This window comes from Nomascus leucogenys, chromosome 22a (genome assembly GCF_006542625.1).
Source record: "Nomascus leucogenys isolate Asia chromosome 22a, Asia_NLE_v1, whole genome shotgun sequence".
Taxonomy (NCBI): domain Eukaryota; kingdom Metazoa; phylum Chordata; class Mammalia; order Primates; family Hylobatidae; genus Nomascus; species Nomascus leucogenys.
In genome coordinates, this window is record NC_044402.1 from 69229442 (window position 1) to 69254335 (window position 24894).

General features: G+C 37.3%; 1 protein-coding gene across 1 annotated transcript in view; it reads right to left on the bottom strand.

Moving 5' to 3' along the window:
* The window catches only part of ABCB11 (ATP binding cassette subfamily B member 11), a 109061-nt gene that overhangs the window by 36426 nt on the left and 47741 nt on the right, over nt 1-24894 (bottom strand). Inside the window, exons 11-18 of the mRNA XM_030803110.1 lie at nt 19515-19628; nt 16249-16359; nt 13930-14055; nt 12056-12259; nt 10248-10418; nt 9552-9753; nt 8636-8699; nt 4422-4524 (exon numbers count right to left, since the gene is read on the bottom strand). Coding sequence (XP_030658970.1) covers nt 4422-4524; nt 8636-8699; nt 9552-9753; nt 10248-10418; nt 12056-12259; nt 13930-14055; nt 16249-16359; nt 19515-19628 — 1095 coding nt within the window. The remainder of the gene's footprint in view (nt 1-4421; nt 4525-8635; nt 8700-9551; nt 9754-10247; nt 10419-12055; nt 12260-13929; nt 14056-16248; nt 16360-19514; nt 19629-24894) is intronic.

Below are 24894 nucleotides of genomic sequence, written 5' to 3' on the forward strand. Positions count from 1 at the left end.
TAGAGAGTGGTTGGTATCCAGATCTGGATGCTCTCAGATTCATGTGGGTTGATGATTGAAAAACCAGATTCCTGTATCCTGTCACCAGAATTCCAATCTAGCAGGCCTAACTGTGAATCTCTGTCTTAAAAAATACTCATCAAGTAATTCTGGTAACCAAAGTTCAGTTTGTGAGAACTCCAAGGCTCCTCTTAGCACTAAATGGCTAGGATTGTATAATGTATGTTTTAGATGTGTCAGCTTTGCTGTATGTACCATCAAAGGGTAGGCTTTGGAACTTGTGAAGACTGTTAGCACTCATTAAATTCTGCCAGCTTCCTTGTGACATTAAATACCATCATTTCCTGGAAGCACTGCCCCACAGGATGGTCCACCCACAGCCTGACATGACAGAAATTTTCCCAACCGATACCTGAAGGTATCCTTAACTCTAAACAACAACACTTAGGACATTTCAAAGCAATACAAAGTAATTCTTGTCTAGTGGTTTTCATTCCAAGAGACACTAACAAGAAATACAAATTAATTAAAATAATTTTCTTTGGTTCCTCTATACTAAAAGTTTGAATTTAAAGTTTGACCCCCTCCCTCAAAAAATGCAACTGTCCAGCTTGAATGATGCAAAAACTAGAAAATCTGTCCCTAAATATTGGACTTTTGATTGCATTTTATTTGATATCTCTACTAAAAGAACAGGAGAGGAATAAAAGAAAACAATACAAAATATAATTAAAGTCATTCTGTAAAGAAATATTTTTCTCTCTGATTTTGCAAAATTAAATATAAAGAGAAGATTAATAAATTAACGACAAATCTCACAGACAGGTAAAATTATAAAATTTATATGTGTTTCCTTGTTCCTGTATTGTGGCACTGGCAGGTTGCATAGCACTTTTAAAAAATCACATGTAAAGAAATGCCTGTTAGCAGCTCTGTAGTAGGGAGAGTAACAATAGCTGTTGTTCATCTTTGCATCCCCAGTGTGATACCTGGCACTTCACAGTGTACAATCAATGTTTATGGGATAAAAGAATGAATGAAACTTTTATGTCCATGCTGCATACATGCAACAAGAGATTTATTTAAAATTGCTCATCTACTATGATGCATTCACAGTTCAGTGCTAGACACTGGGTTTTCTCAGTTTCCTTTCTTACATCTTCTGTGTAGGCCAGAGGAAAAAATAACCTCCGACTTAAATCTTAGGTCTTGCTTTCTATACTTTGTTACACTAATTTCTGCCTTCCACTCAATAGAGGTTCCCTGCCCTAATAATAACTTTAAGATTTGATGATAAAAGGTGGTAACTATGACAAAGGAGCAGAGATTTTTCAAATGAACTAATACTGATAGCCATTTTTATGGGTCCCATCTCTGTCTTATGTTAACCAATGCCTAAATCCTATCTTATAAGTTATCTGTGATACAGTTATGGGTGTCTAATATTTGATCCTGACTTGATCTCATACATGTTCTGCCTTGTGTTTTAGTTTCACTGAAAGAGATGCCTAAATATTAGAGACTAAAACCTTTAGCCTGTGGGTTTCCCTAATCATAATATTGTCAACATTGTAACTAACACCTGACCCCATTTACAGGAGCTAAGAGTACTGCTTGGAGAGCAAGGATAAATGAGTATAGTCTCATCTCTGTCGCCAACTAACCATGAGACCTTGGGTGAAAGCACAGACTTCTCAGGAAATGGTTCTAAGTTTTAGAGTCAATACTCCACAGGACCACAAGGTGGAGATAACTCCTTTGTGTGAATCAACCTTTTAGCACCATAAGAGAATATTTCCCATCTACAGAAGGTAAGGTTAGGCCTTTTCCATCAATAGGAGAAAAAGAAAGGATTTCACCAATGCTCGGCCTTGTGGAATTTAGTTAAGTATTAAAATACTTTAAAATACCAAAACGGAGCAACATTTTACCATATAATGTTACTTGAGATTAGAAATTTCATAAGTCAAATTTTATTAACCCCTTTCCATTATCTTCTTTTCAGAAATCATTAGTTTTTTAAACCTAAAGGACTAATAAAATTATCGTACGAACCAGTGGTATTAATAGGAGACCGTTTCCCCTTGGAGCTTTAGTATAATCACATTGGCTCTCCTATCATTTTTTTATCTCTTCTTCCTATCTCCCTTAACTAAAGAGAACGTAAAGTCACATCTTTTAAAACGTATGCTGGCCTACATATAATTGAGTTTAATTGTTCTATTCTAAATGTATAATGCTGACTAGTAGAACATAACATGAAACATTTTAATCTCTGTAAAACTAGCCCGTATATTAGATTTAGATTTCCTTTTAGTTAAATGGTTCCCTCCTGAATTGTTCCTGCATCAAGAGAACTCTACGGGAATCTGATCTCCAGATGTCCAGGGAATCTGATGGTCCCCTACACCTATGCTAGGTCCTCTACCAGCTTGAACAACAACAATGAAAAAGTCCGATTTTCCTTCCCTCCCTCCCTTCTTTCCATCCTTTCTTACTTTTACTTTTATTGTCAAATATTTACCCAGAAACTAGAAAAAATTAAAATGCAAAACTTAAATATGATTGGTATTGTTATGGTTCAATAGAAATGTCAATGTAATATTTGGTTCTTTCTCCCCTGAAGCTCTATTAAACTCTTGTTCTTATATAATACATCTTATAGTTATTTGGGGCAGCACCATGGACTCAATGAAATAGCTATTTCTAGAACTAGAAGAGCAGTTGAGTCTTTAGTGGCAGGATACAGTAATAAACTATGCTTGCTAAATGTGTTTTCTCTCACTGTGATTCATCCTGCTGCTCCTGAGAAAAAGTCTTCTATGGAATTTATTTAAAGCCTCTGTTAGAAATTGAGACCTCTGGCTGAGTGCGGTGGCTCACGCTTGTAATCCCAGCACTTTGGGAGGCTGAGGCGGGCGGATCACGAGGTCAGGAGATCGAGACCACGGTGAAACCCTGTCTCTACTAAAAAATACAAAAAAAAAAAATTAGCCGGGCGTGGTGGCGGGCGCCTGTAGTCCCAGCTACTTGGAGAGGCTGAGGCAGGAGAATGGCGTGAACCCGGGAGGCGGAGCTTGCAGTGAGCCGAGATTGTGCCACTGCACTCCAGCCTGGGCGACAGAGCGAGACTCTGTCTCAAAAAAAAAAAAGAAATTGAGACCTCTGTTTATTCAGTATTAATACAATCAAAACAAAAGAGAACCCAATCATTCCCTTGTCATTTTCATAAGGTCAGAAAGAGTACTCTACTTTATTCTAAATTTGTCCATTATGAACCAATGTTTGTAATTACTGCCTAGTGGATTCACGTGTTGGAATTTTATTTAAGACAATTTGAAATTATATCATGCATAATGGATGTGCTTGTAATTTAAAAATTCTCTGACTTATTTGCTTTGATAAATCTTGCAGTTGGGGTTTTATTTTATTTTAGAAATTCATTTTTTCATTCTAATTTTTAAAATCTCCTGATGCCTTACTAAGTGCAAGGTGCTGGGTTAGGTGACCAAGTTGATTCAAACACAAATAAGACGTATCACTAACTTCAAGAGGCTTATAATTTAGAAAGGGGATAAGTCAACATGACTTTGATTAAGGCTCAATAAGAAAATTGCCATGAAAATTTTCTAACGAAGGGTGGTAGGGGAATGAACATATGAGTATCAGGGCTGACACGTAACGTGCAGTAATGAGGAAAGGCTTGGAGGAGAATGGGTGGTCTATTTATGTGAAAATTAGACAAAGTCTACAACAGCAGGATACCTGCATCCTTAGGAAGAAATTGTATATTGCTATACACGTTGTTTGCTCTCCTAGCTCTTTAATTTTATGCTACTTTGAATTATGTTAAAATTGATAGTATTATTTTAAATGTATTTAAAGCCATTATAAAATTGTATGAAATCAACAAATGTCTGTGAAACCTAATTGGCCTCCATTAATTCAAATATTTTGATAACTTGTAATAAGGGCTAGCCTATTCAAATACTTTTGTTGATCAAGGTATTTTTGCCAGAATTATTATAATTTAAGAAAGAAATTTTAAAATTTGAGAAAAAACATTTTAGGTATTCTTAACTTTTATAAAAGGATTTCTACATATGAGCAAATAATCTGCTAAATATCTATAAGTCACACATTCTGTTCGTTAGAATAGTTTGTCTAAGACTCTTAATTAACCCTTAGAAGTTCAGTTTACATTACCTTGTATTCTTAAAAGTAATCAATTAACTAATCTGCATTAAAATATTGTGTAAAATTTAGAGTTTTCATTAGGTCTTAATGTTCTGTCTTTTAGTCTGACTTGAAACACTGCTAGATATATACCTAGAAAACTCATATTCTCAGGCTTAAAGGGTACCCAACGTTCCCTAGGCGAGACTTCTTCGATTCCCCCCCATAAGCAGTTGGTGCCTGACCTTTCTATCTTCTTCATAAGTAGGCTTATGATCTACAACAGCTAATGGAGGTTCGTGCACCAGGTAAGAAAGCTGAGACTTGGAGCGTTGCCGGATGGAAGCCCTGTAAATAAACAGAAAGATGAAACAGTGTAGACTGTGGCCAGATTGGAGCAGGATCAACTGGTGTCCAAGTTTACATCTCATATGTCAAATAAATAGAAATGTTTGGTAGGTCACATGGTAACCAGGAAAGGGAGCTTGCAGGTTAGGTTTGACAGAGCTATTCTTAGGGCAGAGCTAATCAGGTTGATTGCTCTGGGCCCTAAGCTCTTGCAAGCGTTGGACCCAGATTCAGAGTGCAGTCAGGGAGGAAGAAAGAGAAAGGGAGCAAAGTTGTCCTACCAGTTCATCAAAAAACCACCTAAGGCTCAAATACTTTCCAAACCCACATGGTTCTGCTAACTGTTGCCTTGGCAACAGTCTATTTCCTTTACCTTCCTTCTGGCTTAGATTGTGGTCTTGATCTCTCTCTGTCATACCTGATGTGTCCACTTTAGCATGGTTACAAATGATATGAGGAAATAGGGCCTCTGACGAGATTTTCTCCAGGCTATTATGCTACCCCTAGACATGCATGAATGAGTATCTTGTTGAAATATAATTTAGCTCAACGTGTTCATTCATTTATTCATTAATTCAACAGAAGCTTATTGGGCATCTACAACATACAAACCAATGCCAGGTGATGTTGGGGACACAAAGACTAGCCAATGACAGATTTCTCCTTCAAAAAGTTTAAATCTTATAGAAGAGGCCTGTACCACACCCTAATGTAAAGAAGAATGTGGTAAGTGCTATTAGGCAGGTTTGAATAAAGAGTATGGAAAGTCAAAGGAAAAAGAAATGTATGGCAGGTGTTACCAAGGCAAGATTCATGGATGAGATGGCTAAGGTAGGATTTGGGGATTTGTAGACTATAGAAAAGAGCATTTCTGACTGAGAGAACAGTATAAACAGAAGCATGGAGACAGGGGAGGACAGGGTTGCTTGCTGAATATACTGAGTACATGATAAGCATGGGAAGTGATTGGTTCAGACTCCACCCTCCTCTTCCCTCCCCCAGACTCCTGGGAAGGAGGCCCCCATTCTCTTTTAGGTTAACCTTAAAGTATTTAGTGCTGGGAGCTGTTGACAATTATGTTGAGACCTTCAAAAAAGAAGCTTTCTAAAAAATGAAGCCAACTGTGAAATAGTAGAGCTGAGAAAGGAAGAGAGAGAAACTGTTATCTAGCTTGGACATATCACTGAAGCTCTAGCCTTGCCTGAAGCCAAAGCATCTTTGGAATATTTAGTTATATGAGCTGATTCTTTCTCTCTAAAGGTAAAGCCAGGTTGGGTTGGGTTTTCAGTCATTTGTAAACAGTCTTAATGGTTAAGAGGCAATGCTGAAGATTGTGTTTTAGAAAGAATTACCTGAAGTAAACGGTGTAAAAAAGAGATGTGAGTGATGAGGAGACCTGCATCAACTGTTTTATTGCCATCTAGATGAATCCATTCACATATCTTTCTCTACCGTTTTGTATCCAAGTGAAATTACACCAAAACAAATATCAACGTGGTGCCTGCTTACTATATGCTCATTTAGCCTTCCAGAGAAGGCAGTCATGTATCAACTGAGTTACTCCAATTTGTTCCCATTTTCTTTTAATGGCACTGCCATCCTCTTAGTCACCCAGGTTCAACACCGTGCAATTACCTAAGCCCTCCCCCTTCCTTGCTTTTGCACATTCAGACTCTTGCCAAGTCTTATTATGACCAGGCATTAAACCACTCCTCAACGCTCCTGCCACCAAACTGGCTTCTGGGACACTTCCAGAGACTCCCTCCCACCTAGCCTGAAACTACACAGCAATGAAGTTATTTCTCCCGGTTAGGTAACAGGGGTCAGGATGTCTTCTCCAGAAGGTGTGCAGAATAGGTTTGTGTCAGCTGGCGAGAACAAGGTGCATGATAGGAGGAGACTTAAGGTCAAGGACCTAAAAAGCAAATGCAGAGCAATGGATGCCAAGGTAGGAGTTTGTGAAGGAGAAGAGGCCATCAACATATGACTGACTACCTTCCAGTTCTGAGTACGGGAAGACGTATGTCCTTGGCCCCTTGGATATCCACTTTATATTTTTTAAGTCTCTCCCTTTCACCATTCTCCAGATCATTTGAGCTGTCTAGCCTAGGCTGTCATGAGGCCATGGGCAGTGCATGTGCTAGGCAGGTTTACCTCTCTCATCCACCAGAAACAACATCCCTTTTCAGAAAGTGACAACATCTGTCCCTCCCCTTCTCTGAAGCTGTGTACCACTTCTCACTGCAAATAAAGACAACTAACTTGGGGGAATAAATACTCTCTTTCTCAACATTATTATTTAGGAAATTTGTGGCTGTTATCTATTAAATTGTTCTTGAATCTAAAATATATTGCTGAAAAGGAACTTAGCCATCAGAAAAACTGAAGCCAAAGAAACAAGATACATATTAACACTTCATTTAGTCATCTTTTAACGACAACAAGAAAAATCTGTCAGCATATACAATGAGATATTTTAACAGACTTTCATACTCAAATGTACAAATCTTTCTCTTCAGGAGGTTAATAGCTACTTTCTGTGTGTGGGTCGTATTTCTGGATTTCTCATCCTAATCACCAAAATGTAGCATTTGTGAGAAATTATAGCCAAATTAATGTTCATATTAAAATGGTTATCTAGTTCTAATAATAAACTGCAAATAAACTACTTAGCATGGGTAGAATTTTTTTTGTCTGAAGAGTTAAGAAAATATTTATTTTCTTGTTGGTCTGATCATAAGAAACATGTCTACTTTGCAACCTTTAACCTAGTGACCAAAAGAGATGCCTAGTCATTCTCTGGGTTTAAGAAGTTAGTTGATATTTTCAGGTTGTGATTATAATGACTTGAATGATTTAAATTTAGTATCCAATCAGAAAAGCATGACTAAACTTACTACCAGGTGCCTATAACATTGTTTTATACCTTTTACATGACAGAGTAATGTGAAGCTATTGCTTTGTTATTTGCCAAATTCAATAAATTCAATCAAACTAGCATTTCTTAAAATTTGTTTGAATAAACTTGTTCTCAAGAAGAAAGATAGGAAAGCCCAAGTCTGAAAATTCAAATTGATAAGGAAAAGATATACTAGGGCCTGAAGTATTTATCTACATCTGACAACAAATACACTACTTTTTGTGAGCTATTCTTTGAATATTTAAATGAACAAATCTGTGTTTGAACTACTTGGAATTGATAGCTGAATGTTTTAAGGCTCTTTAACGACTTTTCAATAAATAATTATCCATCTTGAATGAGCAAGTCTTATCTCTGAGACTTGGCACAGCCTTGCATTAAATGTCCTAGAAATGGAAAGGGCAATTGTAGAGAGATTGCTACCATCTCATTGCCTATTAAAAATCTCCTGACTTAAGAAAAAAAAATCTTGAATAACAGTTATAAATATAGACAAACACTCCTGGGCAGAATTCTTCTTAATACAGACTTTTAACATTAGAGGAACAGTTTTATTGAAACTCTTAAGCCAGGATGAAAGACTAAAGTATATAGCCTCACTAACAGCATACTCCAAAAATATATGTTGAAATTAAACAGCTTTATACTGATCCAGGGAAAAATAAATAGCTCTTATTTAGGAAAATTATTTTTAAGTGCTAAAAAACTACATTTCTTATTTCATCTAGTTAAGGAATGATTTGACTTCAGATGGGTTACTCTGGGAGCAGAAGTGTTTGTAATTCAATTGCAGCTCAGTAGATTAAAGAGTGGAGCTAAAGGCATGAATTTGACCTTCATATAAGACAGTGTTTCATACCACAGTTAGCTTGGAGCAGAGGAACACTAAACACAGATTTTTTTTTTAAAGAAGTCCCCTTTCTAAGCTCAATACACAACATTTTAACCATAAAGCATCTCCATTGTAACCCTTATCCCCAGTAAGATGAGAAGCTAAACAAAAAACCATGAACTGGGGAGAGAAATGTCAATTAGCAACCAAGGATCATTTGCTTGTTCATATTTGACAAGACCTGGCAGTCTACTCAGAGTTTCCTTGTTGTACCTGAGATATTCCCTGAGGATTATGACTACAGAGGACTCCTCAGAATATTTGGAAACCTTGAAATCTGCCCCATGGCTTGAGCTTACCTTAAACTATCCTGGTAGCTCCCTCTGCTAAAGGTCCTCGCAAGCATGTCATCTTCAGTTGCATCTACTCAACACAGCATGAGCAATTTTTTAGTATATACAATAAACAGAACCATATCTAAGTAGAATTCTTTACTATGTTTTCTTAGAATATAATTACTATGTCTAATGCCAAAACATTCTGTTAACTTTATTGCAATAAATAAAACTTGGGACTTGTCCTGCAGATTCTAATAAAAAATTTCAAAATACTCAGCAAGACTGAGTCATTTAAACCATACAATAGCTTGTTACCTCTACAGAAACAGGTATTTTTTTTTAGCATAAATCATAAAAAGTTTAAGAGAAGTCCATCAGAAGTGGCAAAAAAAATGATAGAAACACTAAACTTTTCAAAAGTCTATTCAGAATAACCCTCACGTTAAATGTATGTAGTAGTTACACCTAATGGAATGAAATGGTGGAGAAAGTTTAGAGTGGTTGGTTAATTTAGATTGGGGCAACTGCCAAGTCTGAAAATTCAGACTGATAAAAAGGAAGGTGCACTAGAACCTGAAGTATCTATCTACATTTGAAAATAAGTATTATACTTTCTTATCATTGATTAATTCACTCAGCCAATAAGCATGAAGCTTCTACTGTGTGCGGAACACACTCTAGGAAGCCTCTTCTATTTGCACAAGGTAAAAAAAAAAAAAAGAGAGGATGGAACTGAAAGTCAGAAGACCTTGGTTTAGTGCTATAACTTGATCAGATAGCTTAGCTTCCTGAGCTTCAGTTGTTTCCTTTACCATCTATATAATGCCTGACAGGGTTGTTGGGAGAACAGTGAGTATTGAAATACATAGAAAACCATAAAGCACTATAAACATTAACTATTTAATATAACGTACAAGTATGGGGAAAAAGCACTTGCCCTTTATGTCCTCTTCATTAAGGGCTTGATTTCCCTGGCTTTGCAAAGTCACTAGAGTGAAGTAAACACCTTTCCTTTCCAATAATTCTTCATGGGTGCCTCTTTCCACTGCAGTGCCATGTTCAAAACCAATGATGGTATCTGCAGCTCTGACCGTAGACAAGCGATGAGCAACTGAAATGATTGTGTGCCCATGCTGAATCTGTAAGAATGTACAGTGCACCATTAAACAAAACTGTGAGACAGAGCTGACACTGACCTTTAGATCATTTCAGAATCCATAGGAAAGTTAGATCCTTGGTCCCTGGGAATATTCTTAAATAGGCTGTGCAGACATTAGATAAGGCCAGCACATTTTCTTGCAGCCATAAACCCCAACACACACTGGCCCTGTTGCTGCCGTTAATCAACAGCTAAAAAAATTTTTTTAGGTAACTTAAAAAATATCATAAGCTAGTTTTAACAAGACTTAAACTTTTACATGTTGTAGCTTTTGGAAACAAATTATAACTTTCTTCTGTTCAACTGTGAGGAAGATTGTAGTCAGCGAATATTTTCTAAACAATCAGACTAGATGCACGAACCCATGTAGTATCAACTACTCCCATCCCTCCCACCCCACAAGGAGCTGCCTTTCCTGCAGCAGCACAAGCATTTCCACATGGACTTGTTAAATGGACTAAGATTTCCACAAACCTTACTCAGTGCTTCTTGCACCATGGCTTCACTCTCATTGTCCAGAGCTGAGGTGGCCATGTCCAAAAGCAGAATCTTGGGATTTCGGATGAGGGCTCTGGCGATGGCTACCCTTTGTTTCTGGCCGCCACTCATCTGGCCTCCTCCTTCTCCAACAAGGGTGTCAAATTGCTAGATAGAAGGTGACACCAGGCATGAAGGGAAAAGAATTTGATGGCTTCTGACAGTGATCCACTACAATGTCCTTTCTATTATAGCTTTCTTCTCAAGCACAAATTTTCACTGCTCCGACTTCCACTGAAAGAAATATCCCTTCCCCAGACGGGTTATTGTCTAATCAATATTTATGTGTGAAATAAAGAAATTGATTTATGCTTTTATTCCAGGGTTTACTGGGCTATATAAATGTTCCTCTTTAGCTCAACTTCAAATAAGATTTTTCAACCATATAAAAATTGGTCACAGTCCTAAATATCTATCTTAGAGGATTAAAGCACAGAGCAAATCCTTGTCTCTTATCTCTTGTTAGACAACACAGCAAAACATAATGCAAAGGCTGTTTTTATGTTATGAATAAAAGGTTAAACTAGCTTTATAAGGATTATCATTGACAGAAGATGGTTACTGATTATCTCACAGGCTTAGCACAACATTGGAATCTAATAATTAGGTGTTAGCGGTCAGAAACTTACCTTGCTTATTACTAACCAATATGAATTGAGCCCTTACCATGAATAAAGAATGGTACTGAGCTTTTTACACATAACATCTCTTTTAGTTCTAATAAATACCCTATGAGGCGGGTGCTGCTATTTGCAACTGATGAATAAGGAAACACTGGGCCCAAAGAATTAAAGTAACTTGAGAAAGTTCATAAAGCTTGTAAATAGAGAAGCTGGGATTTGTATCAAGGTAGTCTGATTCTAAAGCTTTACACTCTTTAACTACTAGGCTATATCATAGCCACAGCTGCAATCCTATTCATAAAGAGAATTTAGAAGGCTGAAGGGGAAGTGTTCAAGATCACTGACTCTGAAGGCAGACCACCTCAGTATGAACCTTGTCTTTCCCACTTACTTGCTGTATAATCTTGAGCAAGCTATTTGACCTTTTAGAACCTCAGTTTTCCATCTGTAAGTGGAGATAATAATATTAGCTGCTTAACAGGGTTGTTGTGAGGGTTTAATGAGTTAATAGATGTGAAGTGCTTAGAACAGTGCCTGGTATGTAGTAAGAACTATATATATGTTAATTCTTTATAATAACTCTTCTTTGACCTAGCAGACCATTGGTGGCAAAATCCATTTAAGTATAATGCTGAGGAGTTGGTTTTCACAGTTGTTGTTGCTTAGAATGGAGATATACAAAGAATTGTTTTTGACACAATATTAGCTGCCTAAGCATAAGAAAATTGTAAGAGTAGACATCATGAGATTATTGTGCAAGTTGTTGCCACATGACATTTAGCATCTGCTTAGACAAATGCTTAATAAAAGGAATAAGGACATTGGATCTATGTCAAAAGAGTTGTAAAAAAGATAGTTCCCCAGTTTGGTAGATGTTTAATATATTACCAACAAAGGGAGCTTTTCAAAAGAAAACCTCCTCTTTTGACAGATTTGAACATATAAACCATGTATTTTCAGATGAAAGGAAACACTCATGGTACTTTTTCAGGCGTGAAACTAAAACATGGCTTAAGAATTTAATGACTTGGGAATCATACGAAAAGAAATGTGTATAATTGTGCAACTTCTTTTCCTTCTATGACCTCTTGGTTTCTCCCGGGAATGTATGGCTAGGGGTACCTGTGGCAGGTCCATGATGAAGTTGTAGGCATTGGCCTCCTTGGCAGCTTGGACTATGTCTTCCATTGTTGCATCTTCTCTGCCATAGCGAATATTTTCTGCAATGGTGGTAGAGAACAGAACTGGCTCTTGCTCCACTATCCCAATCTGATCTCTAAGCCACTGAATGTTAAGAGAGCGAATGTCATGGCCATCCACGGTCACCTAGAGAGCATGGGCACAACATCACAACTTTGGGAATCTTTCAGAGTTCTGAATCATAATATTAGGTCATACTTGACCAATGGGAAGAAAAAATAGAGGCCAATAAGATTCTAATGGAAACAATTCCTCTTGAAATGTGGTTCTTTATATAAGGATGATAACATGCAATCAAGTGTAGCTGCAGAACAATTCATTATAGAAACATAAATGATGTAAATAAAGTTCACTTAATTTAACACCATTGGCCCAGGAATGGACAAATTTTTGATTCCAGTAAAGAGTAGAGTCAGTTATTCACTATATTTTAAAATATTTTTATATCTTTTGACTTTTGACAAAAATGGACTCAAAAGATGCAATAAAAATAAACAATCATCCCTATCTTGTATATACGGTTTATAGTAAGTCTTACTTTCTGGCCAGATTCATCAAATAACACTTTGCTGTTAAAAAGCAAGTGAAACTATCAGTGGGAGCAAATAAAAATCACTATTAGTAAAAATGTAAAAATCTTACATCAAGAAACTATGATTTCCATATATTCAGAGTGCAGTTATGTGGTATGTAGTAAAGAATACCCAATCAGAGATGAGATGTCTTTGAAAAAGGAAAACTCTGTTATGTTTGCCATGCCTGTGTAATATTATATGCATGACAGAGAACTCATTTTGTTGAAGTCATTAAATACACAGTTAAACGATTCCATCTCAAGGCATCAAGGAGACGCTGACAAGAATAATTTTGAGACAGAGTGAAAAGAGCATGGGCTTTGGAACCCAACACACCTGGATTCAATCCTGACTTGGTCATTTACCTGCTGAATGACCCTAGACAAGTCTCCGTCTCTCTGACTCTCTGCTTCCTTTTTTGTCAAATGGGCCTATGTACCTTTGGGGGTCATCGTCACAATAAGTAATCATTTTAATAAAGTATCTGACATATAATATGTAATAAATAAATGGCAATTACTAATACTCATTTTTCTTAGTTTCCTAGGACTGCTCTCTCTTAATTTCGAGCCCTGTTATTATTCCTATATTTAGTGTTTGGAGAACTTAAGGACACAGTAATATTTTTGTTATAATACAAAGAAAAAAGTGGAATAGATAGTTCACTGAAGAGGCAGCAGTAGCATTTTAAATGCACAGTTATGCATAGCTAAGTGATGGGGATACATTCTGAGGAATGTGTCCTTAGGTGGTTTCATCATTGGCAAACATCACAGTGTAGTTACACAAATTCAGATGATGTATATATATACATATATGGTTCCAAATGTCCTAGCACCATTACTAAATATCAATCATTTCTCTTAACTTGATCTGCAATGCCAACATCAAGTGACATATATCAGATTTCTATATGTGTCCCATTATAATCTTATGGAACCACTATCATATATGAAATCAATCACTGACTGAAATGTTGTTATGCCACACCTGACTGTATCTGTACATTCAGTTACATTATACAGTGAATGGAATTGACTTGTTATTCACTGAACAGTTACCATGTAGGGAGCGTGTCCCATCAATTCAGTAACAAATCATTAATTTAACTATGCATGCCAGGACAGTCGCAATGTATGCTACGCCTTTCTGTTTGATCAATATACTGCCATTTGCACTTTACTGTCCCCATGTATTGAGGAGTTTCTGGAAGACACCCACCATTCCTTCACAGGGGTCATAGAATCGCTGAATGAGTTGCAGTGCTGTACTTTTTCCAGCTCCACTGGGTCCTACCAGAGCTGTCATTTCCCCTGGTTTAATGACCATGTTGAGGTTATTTAGAATCTGGAGAAGAAAACAGCAAAGTTCGGATTGTCACTGTTTACCAGATCAAACAATTAGGCTACAAGTGCAGATGCTTTGTGTTGATACTCGGTGTCTGTGTGTGTGTTTATGTATACCCCCCAAAGCAACGTCCACTGATATCCATCAACAACCAGCAAAAGAAAACATTGGCAAGGATGAGGTTTTGGCATTTAGCACATTACTTAATTATTTAACTGAGAGCCATGACCAAGAAATAAAATGATGCACATTAACACAGATGAAGTAAATAAGACATGTTAACTTTTAAAATTATGTTCCAAAATCTAATTTAAAATACTCCTGACATACTAGGATAAGGAGACTATGCCATTAGTTGAAGAAAAAAACCCATTAAGTTAGAAATATAGTACTAATTTACTGATCAGGGATTAACAGTAAGGAAATTTGCAGATTTTAAGCTGTACTTCATGTGTATGGTGTATGAACATACCATTTGAATAAATTTACTTAATAAATATACATGGCGTGTTTGCTAGGTAGAGGCTGAATGCTGGCTAGTAGGTCTTGCGAGGAAAGAATGAGAAGCTAATTCATAACTATCTGTCAAATATTTTCACCAATTAAGAGGTGATTTTTGTACTGATTATGGAAAATGTGGTTTGGGGTCCTCTGTGTCACAAAACCTCACGCCTTTCATTTCACACTAGGAGTCAAACTTGCAAATACATTTTCACTTACTGGCCTGTATTGGACTGTAAGCTCCCAGAGCAAGCAGGCATCAAATGTGTTTGTTTATCATTACAGCACCAGCACAATGTGGCACACAGAGGGTTAAAAACATACTCGTACTATGAATAAATACATATAGGTTTAAGTAAGAAGATTTTATTTCGCTGTTAAAAGTAATGGCAAAAACCGCAATTACTTTCCACCAACTTAAGTTTTAGCTATTCATTCAAAAATATTTACTGAGTGTGTATTACTTTGTAATTTATAGCTTACAAAGCACCTTTACATATGTTATAACATTTGATGTTTAGGTACATATGTAATAGATAATAAAAATATACTTTATGTAATCAGAATATATATTTACTTATGTTTTATATATTTATGTATATAATGAAGGTAAATAGAGATATACACATATTTGTACATTTGTTATATATATTTATAGATATATTTATATTTACCTACATACCGATAACGTAGGCATGTATATATAGATATAAAATATAGATAAATATAAAAATATTTAAATATTTTTATATTTAAAATATTTATAGATGAGTATATATTTACATATCATATATTTATGTATTATATATTACAAATATTATATAATATAAATATTTACCTGCATTTTATATATATAGATGTTTACCTTCTCTCTGTATATATTCATATATTTAAAGAGAGAACGATATATATATCATATATATTATATATATATACAATAGGTATGTGGTGTCAGAATTAAGTTAGGCTAACAAAATGGGATTTAGTTCTGTGCAGATAACAGAAATATTATTAAGAGAGAGTGGCTAGAGATACTCTATTGAAAATGAGGAATAAGTCTAATTTCAAAGCCAATTTATTCAGGGGTAGTAGATCCTAATTTTCTTGTAGAGTAAATTGCTTGTAAAGATAATTTAAAGGCAGGAAATAATTTTTTTCACCATGTGCCCTGAACAAGACACGTGAGCATAATATCATAAGGATACCTTCCTATAAGGGCTGATGCAGTGACCTAGTGAATTTACAGATGGGAAGTAAAAACCCACATAATGGCAGCTTTCCTTTGCCACTTCATACCTATACTCAGTGTCCTCCACTTTCTGCAGTCTCTACGAAGGTTGGGAAGAACCTGTGTTTCTTGATTGTTCTAATTGCCTTGTCATTTATCTAGCACGTGCATAGAAAGACAGGACCTGCCACTCATTTCAACAGAGCATCATACAGTTCATTTAGCCTGAACGTACTGCCAGACCGTGTCCCAACCAGGGGATTTGCACATTATGGTTATCACAAAGGAATGTGGTCTGTTGCCGGAGATAAGTCAACACCCGAGGATACTTTCAGAGAAATACACCTTCATTGCCTATTCCTGGGAACTGAGTCAGGCTTCAGAAAATGAGCAATTTGTGGTTATACAAATAAATCATCAAAGAAGAAAACATCTATTGTTCTGGGGAAAAGACCAGCACCCACCTTCACCTCTGGTCTGGAAGGATAGTGGAAGGTCACACTATGGAATTCAATTTCACCCTTGATTCGATCCAACTTGTAACCATCTTCTGACATGCAGTCAATGATAGGTTTCTGGAGTGAAATACAAAAGGGACACAGTGTAAACTCAAACTAAGATACACAACTCAATTCAAATAAGAAACATCTTTGGCATATCTCTGCAATGTTTTATCTGGTTGTTGCTCTGTTTTATGAGTAAATTCAAATGAAGATGTATACATTTATTGTGCCTCTTAGTTTGCATGTATCTTAATTTGAATTTACTTAGAGCAACAACCAGATAAAACATTGCAAAGATATGCCAAAGATGTTTACACATTAAACATTTATTAATAACAGTGAGAATAATCACTACTTATTGAGATATTACTGAGATATATTAACAAATACATATTCAATTAATTTATTTAATTGCTATTATTTATTGAGTTATTACTGATATTATATAATATGTACTATTATATAATACATATATAATACATTATATGTTGTATTAATATAAATGTATAATATATGTTAACAATATTATATATTATATATTACTATATTACCAAGATAATATAGGAGACAATGTACTAGGTGTTTTTATACTTTTATTTACATAATTGTCACCATGACCAAACCAGACAGGTGATATGCCCATTTTTCAGTTGAAGAAGCAGAGGAATTGCAGAGATTAAGTTTCTAAGACCATGCAACTAGTCAACCAATCTGGGGTCCAAGGGTATTCTTTTGAGTATCCATGGTAGATGATGATTAAAACTAAGTGTTCCTAAATGATGTATTCAAATGCTACCAACTTTCAATTGTTGTCCTGAATTTCACCTCTTTTGCTAGCAACAAGCCCAATCTAGAATTTAACCACTCTGGTTAATCAGAGAAAAGCGAGGGCCTCTTCCTGCTACCAGAACACTCCAGCATCATCTTCTTCCCTTGTCCATAACTAGTGATGGAAATTCATCACTGTATTAGTCCATTTTCACACGGCTATAAAGAATACCTGAGACTGTAATTTAGAAAGAAAAGAGTTTTAATTGATTCAGTTCCAAATGGCTGGGGAGGCCTCAGGAAACTTACAACCATGGTTGAAGGCAAAGGGGAAGCAAAGCATGTCTTACATGGTGGCAGGAGAGAGCGCATAGGGGAAACTGCCACTTTTAAACCGTCAGATCTCATGAGAACTCCCTCACTATCATAAGAACAGCATGGGGGAAAATGCTCCTATGATCCAATGACTTCCCACCAGGTCTGTCCCTCGACACATGGGGATTACAGTTCAAGATAAGATTTGGGTGGGGACATAAAGCCAAACCATATCAATCACTTTAGCTCTATTGAGGCGTATAATGTAATCTACCTCCTTGTTGGGTTGCTAATAAAGATAATAAATAATTTTTAAATGCCTTAATTTTTTAGTTTCAGGGCACTTTTAGAGTCATAATATTATTTGAGCATAAAGAAAGAGGTAGAATTTGAATAAATCAACATCAACTTTTTTTTTTTTTTTTTTTTTGTTTTTTCAGAGATAGGGTTTCACTCTGTCACCCAGGCCAGAGTGCAGTGGTGTGATCATAGCTCACTGCATCTTCAAACTCCTGGGCTTAGGCCATCCTCCCGTGTCAACCTCCTGACTAGCTGGGACTATAGGCATGTGCCACCACACCCGGCTACTTTTTAAATTTTCTGTAGTGACAGGGTTGCCCAGGCTTGTCTCAAACTCCTGGGCTCAAGTTATCCTCCTGACTTGGCCTCCCAAAGTGCTGGAATTACAGGTGTGAGCCACCATGCCTGGCCATCGATGAACATTTTTATGTGGTGTTCAACAATCTCTCTGTACTCCAATATATGAAACCCCAAATTATAAAACAGATAAAGCAATGAGTCACTTCCTTAGTAGGTTACAACTTCACTGTTTGGCGAAAGAGTATCGAACAGGGGACAGTGAACCAAACAGGTTCAGGGAACCCACAAATCACTTCTGGATTTCCAGGGCTTGCTTTGGACTCAGCTCAGGGCATTTCTTTTTTAAAGAGAAAGAACAACAGATTGCCAACTTCCCCTTCTGTTCGTGGTTTTCTGTTTGTTTGTTTTTTGAGGTTCTCACTCTGTTGCCCAGGCTGGAGTGCAGTGGCGCAATCACGGCTCACTGCAGCCTTAGCCACCCTGGGCTCAGGTGATCCTCCCACCTCAGCCTCTTGAATAGCTGGGACTACAGGCACATGCCATCTTGACTGGCTAATTTTTGTGTTCTTAGTAGAGACAGGTTTTCACCATGCTTCCCAGGCTGGTCTTGAACTCCTGGGCTCAGGCGACCCACCCACCTTGGCCTCCCAAAGTATTGGGATTACAGGCAAGAGCCACCATGCCTGGCCTGTTCTTGGATTTTGACTCCCTAGCTTGGCCTCCAGTGTGCTTCCGTAGACTAGCCAGTAAAATCCATTTTTGCCATATTTAGAAGATAAGCGAATTTTATGGACATGGCCTTGAAGTCCTGCATGGTAGGCCCTTCCCATGCCTCCAGCCTCTGCCCCTTGTTCACTCTATTCAGTTGCACTGGGCTTGTTTCAGCTTCTTTAAATCAGCAGCCTTTTTCAACCTGGGGGCTTCTCTTCCATGAATGCCCCCCCTGCTCTTACTTCCCATGCCCCACCCCCTCCAATCCCCCTTTGCATGGCTGACTCTTCTTCAGTTCTCCACTCAAATGCTACCTCCTCAGAGATGTTGTCACCACCACCCGATTTAAAGATTCCTTCTCCCACCCCAGTCGCTGTCACATTGCACTATTTTATTTCCTTTATTTACTTACCACTCTCTGCTATTGCCTTATCTTTGAATGTGCATACTTCTTTACTGCCTGTCCTCTCCCAGCATGAGTAAAGAACAGGGGTCTTACTTGTTCTAGTTCCCTGTGGCATTCACTCCCTGAGGCAGAAGAATCGCTTGAACCCGGGAGGCAGGGGTTGCAGTGAGCCGAGATTGTGCCACTGCACTCCAGCCTGGGCAACAATAGCGAAACTCCATCTCAAAAAAAAACAAAAAACAAAAAACAACCAAAAAAAAACAATTGGCACCAGTACATGATAGCATTTAATAAGTGTTGCTGAATTAAGGGCCTTGTGATAGCTTCTTATATTTTTAACATTAAGGTAAATTCTTCAGGAGTTCATTCCGGGCCCCACCCCCCAGCCCCCACCTGTTAATGGCCTTTACTTTTGGCTTTTACATACCCTGTCTATTGTCTCAAAAATGCTGGTGGCTGCTGCACGTCCAGTTGCAAAGGCTTCCAAACAAGGAGAGGCATTGCCAAGATTTAAAGCTCCTACTATGACACTGAGGAAAATCTGAAATGAAAAGAGAGAGATTTTTCATGTGTTTTTGTTAATGTGTAAATAGTAATTGCTATCATTTGGGTCATCCATGTTAACTCAGAGAGTTATCAGAAATTCTCTTCTGTGGGTTCGAAAGCTAGCTCTTTGGCTGTTTGGAAATACCCAAACTAATTTTTGTTCTGTAAAGCATCCCCAATTTTTCCACTGTTATGATTTAAAAGATCATTTTATTTTTTACTGAATATTACTCTCCTACAAAGTAGAACTGTTTTGAAATGAGTAAGAAGTCTAAGCAAGGTAGCTTGTAGACCCAAAGTGGACTTGAATAGTGATTTGATAATTGAATTCATTATATTACCAGCCTTATAGTGATTTTCTGGTTAAAGGGTTGCCAAAAACAATACAGACACTAAGATCAGCCTGACTATTCTAGAGGCTGGTACATGCAAAACCAACCTGCTACTGTTGTGACCGCTATACTAATGCTACTATTATAGTAGTCACTGGGATAACTACTGCAACTACTATGAATAACAGTAATAATAACAATAACAACAGGTATGTTTCTAAGTGTCTTATCTATATTATTTCATTTTATCCTTACAACAGAAGAGTGAACAGACAGGTACGGAGGCTCCTAATTTGCACTAGGTTACAACATGTCATAAGTAGTAGAGCAGAATTTGAATCCAGGCTTCTGACTGCCATTCTGCCTAGCTCCCAGACTCACCTGTTGCTGGCTATATGCAGGTGGAGTGGTCAGGTTCCTGTGAAGACTTGGGGCAGCTGTTCTTTGACTCACCAAGGCAGTCATCTCATTACCTTAGGGGAAGGCTACCTGATCGTGTGCAGATGTTCCTACCAAATAGCACTCTTTTTATTAATATCAGCACTGTTTATAAAGGTGAGGAAGAGACAGTGAGGCAAATCCTCAAGTTGGCCTCCAGAAGGAATACCAGTCTCCTCCTCTCTACCCTGTCAACCAAAGAATGGTCCTACACTTGTGACTCGCATAGAGGATGTTACATTGGCCGCAGTCTATTGCCAAGCCAAAGAGTGGCCCTGCATGAATGTAGTCTTTTTCAGGTAATCAAATGATCCTGTTCTGTGATGGTTTCTATAGGCCAGACCCTTCCCATTTGTTGTATCACACTGGGGCAAATTGCCGGAGTCTCTCCTGCTTCTCTTTCCTTGTGGCTGGAGTGGCTGAACCGTGGAAAGTCTCTGAGCCTCTCAGCCATGTCTCTCCCTCTTCAGTAACCTCTTCATTCCACACATTACGATGATTAACAGGGCCAGGGCTGCCCTACATGGGTGGTGGGTTAGCCCACTCATGCTTTCTCCCTAGAGTCCCAGCCTATGCATAGGGACAAAAATTATCTCTTCATCTCCTTTTCCTCAATTATGGCAGGTGGTTCCTCCCATAGGCAGATTATGTAATCTTTCAAGCCCCCATTTCTTCATCTGCAACACAGGGATAATGATAGCATATATTTCATAGGATTATTACAGGATCAAATGAGATAATGTGTGTAAAGATGATTAATCCAGTGCTAGTCACTTCAATGGTAGTAATGATGTTGGTGGTGATGATGCTGACAGTGAAGAAAGTATTGAGGTCCCACACTAAGGAGGTGGTAAATGGAGCAGATAGAACACCTCTTATGGTCCAATTCAGTTTAAGACCACATGCATCAGAGGTCTTCCTACCTCAGCAAAGGAACCTTCCATTTGCCCCAGAGCCGGGGCCAGCAAACATTTTCTGCAAAAGGGCCAAATAAATATTTTAGGTTTTTCAGGCCATATGGGCTCTGAAGTAATTACTCAACTCTGCCATGTAGTATAAAAGCAGCCACAGACATATGTAAATAAATGACTGTGGCTCTGTCCCAGTACAATGTTACTCATAAAAACAGGCAGTGAGCTGGATTTGGTCTGTCGATCATAGTTTGCTGACTCCTGGCTGACTGGAGGCCTAAATTGAAGTTTGGGGTCCAACTCTTTGAACGGCTCTGTGGATGGGGACGAGTCAGTGAGACAGGACAAAAGCACATTCTCAAATCATCACAGTAGCTAGCAACATCCCAATAAGCCATCACTTGTCACTCAACATCATATTCTTTAGCCCTGTGAACAGCAGAAGTTGTGTAGACAGAGAGATGGGAAGGGAGACTGCTGTGGAACAATTAAGCTATGGGTGTGCTGGAGAAAAAGGGGTCCATGGCCCCTGGAAAGACAGAGTCAGAGGCAGGAAAACAGTGGTTAATAGGTAGGCCCCAAAGTCAGGGAGATCTGAGTTCAAATCCCTCTCAATATTTCTTGACCTCATGGCTTCAATTTCATTTTTAAGTGGTAGTATAATGACACCAATTACAGAACGAGATTGAGAGCATTACAGGCAGTAATTTTATTACATAATACATCACTCAGTGCTTGACACTTTGTATATACTGAATGAATGTCACTCTCCATTATGTGATTATTTTTATTAATGAATTCTGCAACTCAAGAAGGTCATGAAAGAACAACCTTCTGCACCATTCAGGTCCCCTTCATCTTTCCCTACCAGACCACAGAGTGCATTTTTTTCTCTGTGCACAAGTGATACTAATTACAGTCACTTATGTGAACTACTTACCATTTATGCCCAATTACCATGCAGCCAGTAACGATTTTGTGTATCACAAAATGTACTAGATTAACCAAACCGTTAATTAGTTTTGTGGATTAAAACACTCAACTCAGCCCATGCACACTCAGCCTTCATAGTTTGCTGCTCAGAAGTTTGGCCAAGACTTGAGAGAGAGACAGAGAGACAGACAGACAGAAGAGAGAGAGAGCAAGGAGTATAGTGTTAAAGGATGCATTTCATCTTCCCAAAGGAAATTTTCTCTTAAGATACAAGCAGAGGCTTACAGAAAGACGTTCGGAGTAACAGGTTAATAATTAGTGATTAAAATGTTAGAGACCCATAGTATGCCATGTCTGCACATAGCAAGGACTCAAGAAATATCAGTTGAAAGAATAAACTATTTACAAAAGATAGAGTAGCTCACTGTACAATGGGCAGGAAATTTAAAGATGAGGGACATAAAATTGGATTCCTACTATAGAGAGTTACCAACGGGATTTTTATTCAAGTGCTTCCATTTGGAATTGTGTATTATTTGATTTTCAATTTACCAATTCACTTTTCCCTCTGAACCATTATTATTGTATACCTCTATCCTCTCCTTGTAGGCATGGAACAAAAGGAAAAATAAGTTTTCTCAATGCTTGTCTTCTTGCATAGCAAGTATGTATATGCAGCTAGGACTAAAGCCAACTACTGATATCCCTGTTTTGGTAAATGTCAAGGTTCTTAGGAGGAATTGGATCAATAAAGACAAGGGACTATAGTTAAAATCTGGACCTGCAATACTTCAGTGGCTTTTCCAATCTGCAACAACTGTATGTAAGTTTTCAAGAAGTGGTTAAATTATAAAATTGGTAACACTTCCCATTCATACTATCTCTTTAAAGTTTACAAAACAAGTTAACCTGTATTATCATATTTATTTTCTTTAACAAAGTTCAAAAAACATCAGCTGTTCATGTTGCAAAGATAAACTGAATTGAAAAAGTTGTTCTTTGTGTATTATCATGTTCTTAATGAAATAAAGTCCATGGCTTGGAATGATTATGGTTTGACCTCTGATAATCACTTCCATTTGCAAATCAAAATCCTACTCAATTTTCCCTGGCAATGTATTTATCTTAAAGCAGTAGATTTTGAATTTTAAGCTTTCAGCTAGCAAATTTCTGATATACAAGGTTTTGATATTTTTCATTGTTTGCTCTACCCAGAATCTGGAGCTAAAAAATTTTACTTAAGAATTTGATATAAAACTACTCCCCATCTACTTGCAGGCCAAATGAAACAAATATTTCATTTTTTGTTTCCCTGACCTCATAGATCTTACTGTCTGAGGGTGGAAAGGGGTGGGCACAAGTGTAAATAAATGCAAATATTCAATGTCACATAAGTGCTTTGAAAAAAAGTATAGCAGATCACAAAAGAGAATAAAAAATGGGTGAGCATAAAAGGCCTGACTGGGAAAGTGGCATTTAGCTGAGAATTCAAACAATGATCAGAGTCCAACTGCAACAAGAGAGAGCCATAAGCTAAGGAGGAAAGGCCTTGAGAGAGGGAGCAGGATAAGAAGCCTTCCTGGACCCCAGCCACACCTGGTTATCCTGCTATTCACTGTCAAGGTTCTCTGTCCTCTATAGCACGTCTCTATTTGTCTGTATTCATTTACATGGTTACTTATTTATTGCTTGTCTTCTCCATTAAACTGTAAATCCCATCAAGGCAAAACAACAACAACAACAACAAACCACACTTCCGTTGCTCACTGTTGAATCCCCTGCATTTTCTAAGAGTCTGTCACATAGTAGATGCTGAATAATTACTTATTGAATGAATAACTGGAAAGACAATGAAAATTAAAGGCATTAGCTACTTTAGCACAAGTGAGCAATAAAGTACATTTGTAGTATCTGTTCAGTTAAGGATGTTATTGACCTGGCATTTTAGTAACTCATTATGTTTCACAAATACATTTATTAGTATGTATCTTGGACTATCATAAAGCTCAGTTATACGAGCTGTTAATTTTTAGCCGAGAGATCACTGACTTTCCATTTTCATGGCATATTTTCTTTTGGACTCAGTCAGAAAATCATCACTTCATAGCTATAAAGTCTTCAGTTAATTTGAAATTATTAAATTGCTGGTCTCATCAATTCAAATGTTTAGCATCTCTTTACTATAAAATGTATAATTATTACTTGTTTCTCTATAAAATTTCTAGAAGATAACACTGGAAAAGCCCTTCTAAACTTTGGCTTAGGCAAAGATTTCATGACCAAGAACCCAAAAGCAAATGCAATAAAAACAAAGATAAATAGGTGAGACTTAATTAAACTAAAGAGCTTTTTCACAGCATAAGGAACAGTCAGCGAGTAAACACACAACCCACAGGATAGGAGAAAATCTTCACAATCTACACATCTTACAAAGGACTAATATCCGGAATCTACAATACACTCAAAAAGTGGGCTAAGGACATGAGTAGACAATTCTCAGAAGAAGATATACAAATGGCCAACAAACATATGAAAAAAATGCTCAACATCACTAATGATCAGGGAAATACAAATCAAAACCACAATGTGACACCACCTTAATCTTGCAAGAATGGCTATAATAAAAACATCAAAACATAGTAGATGT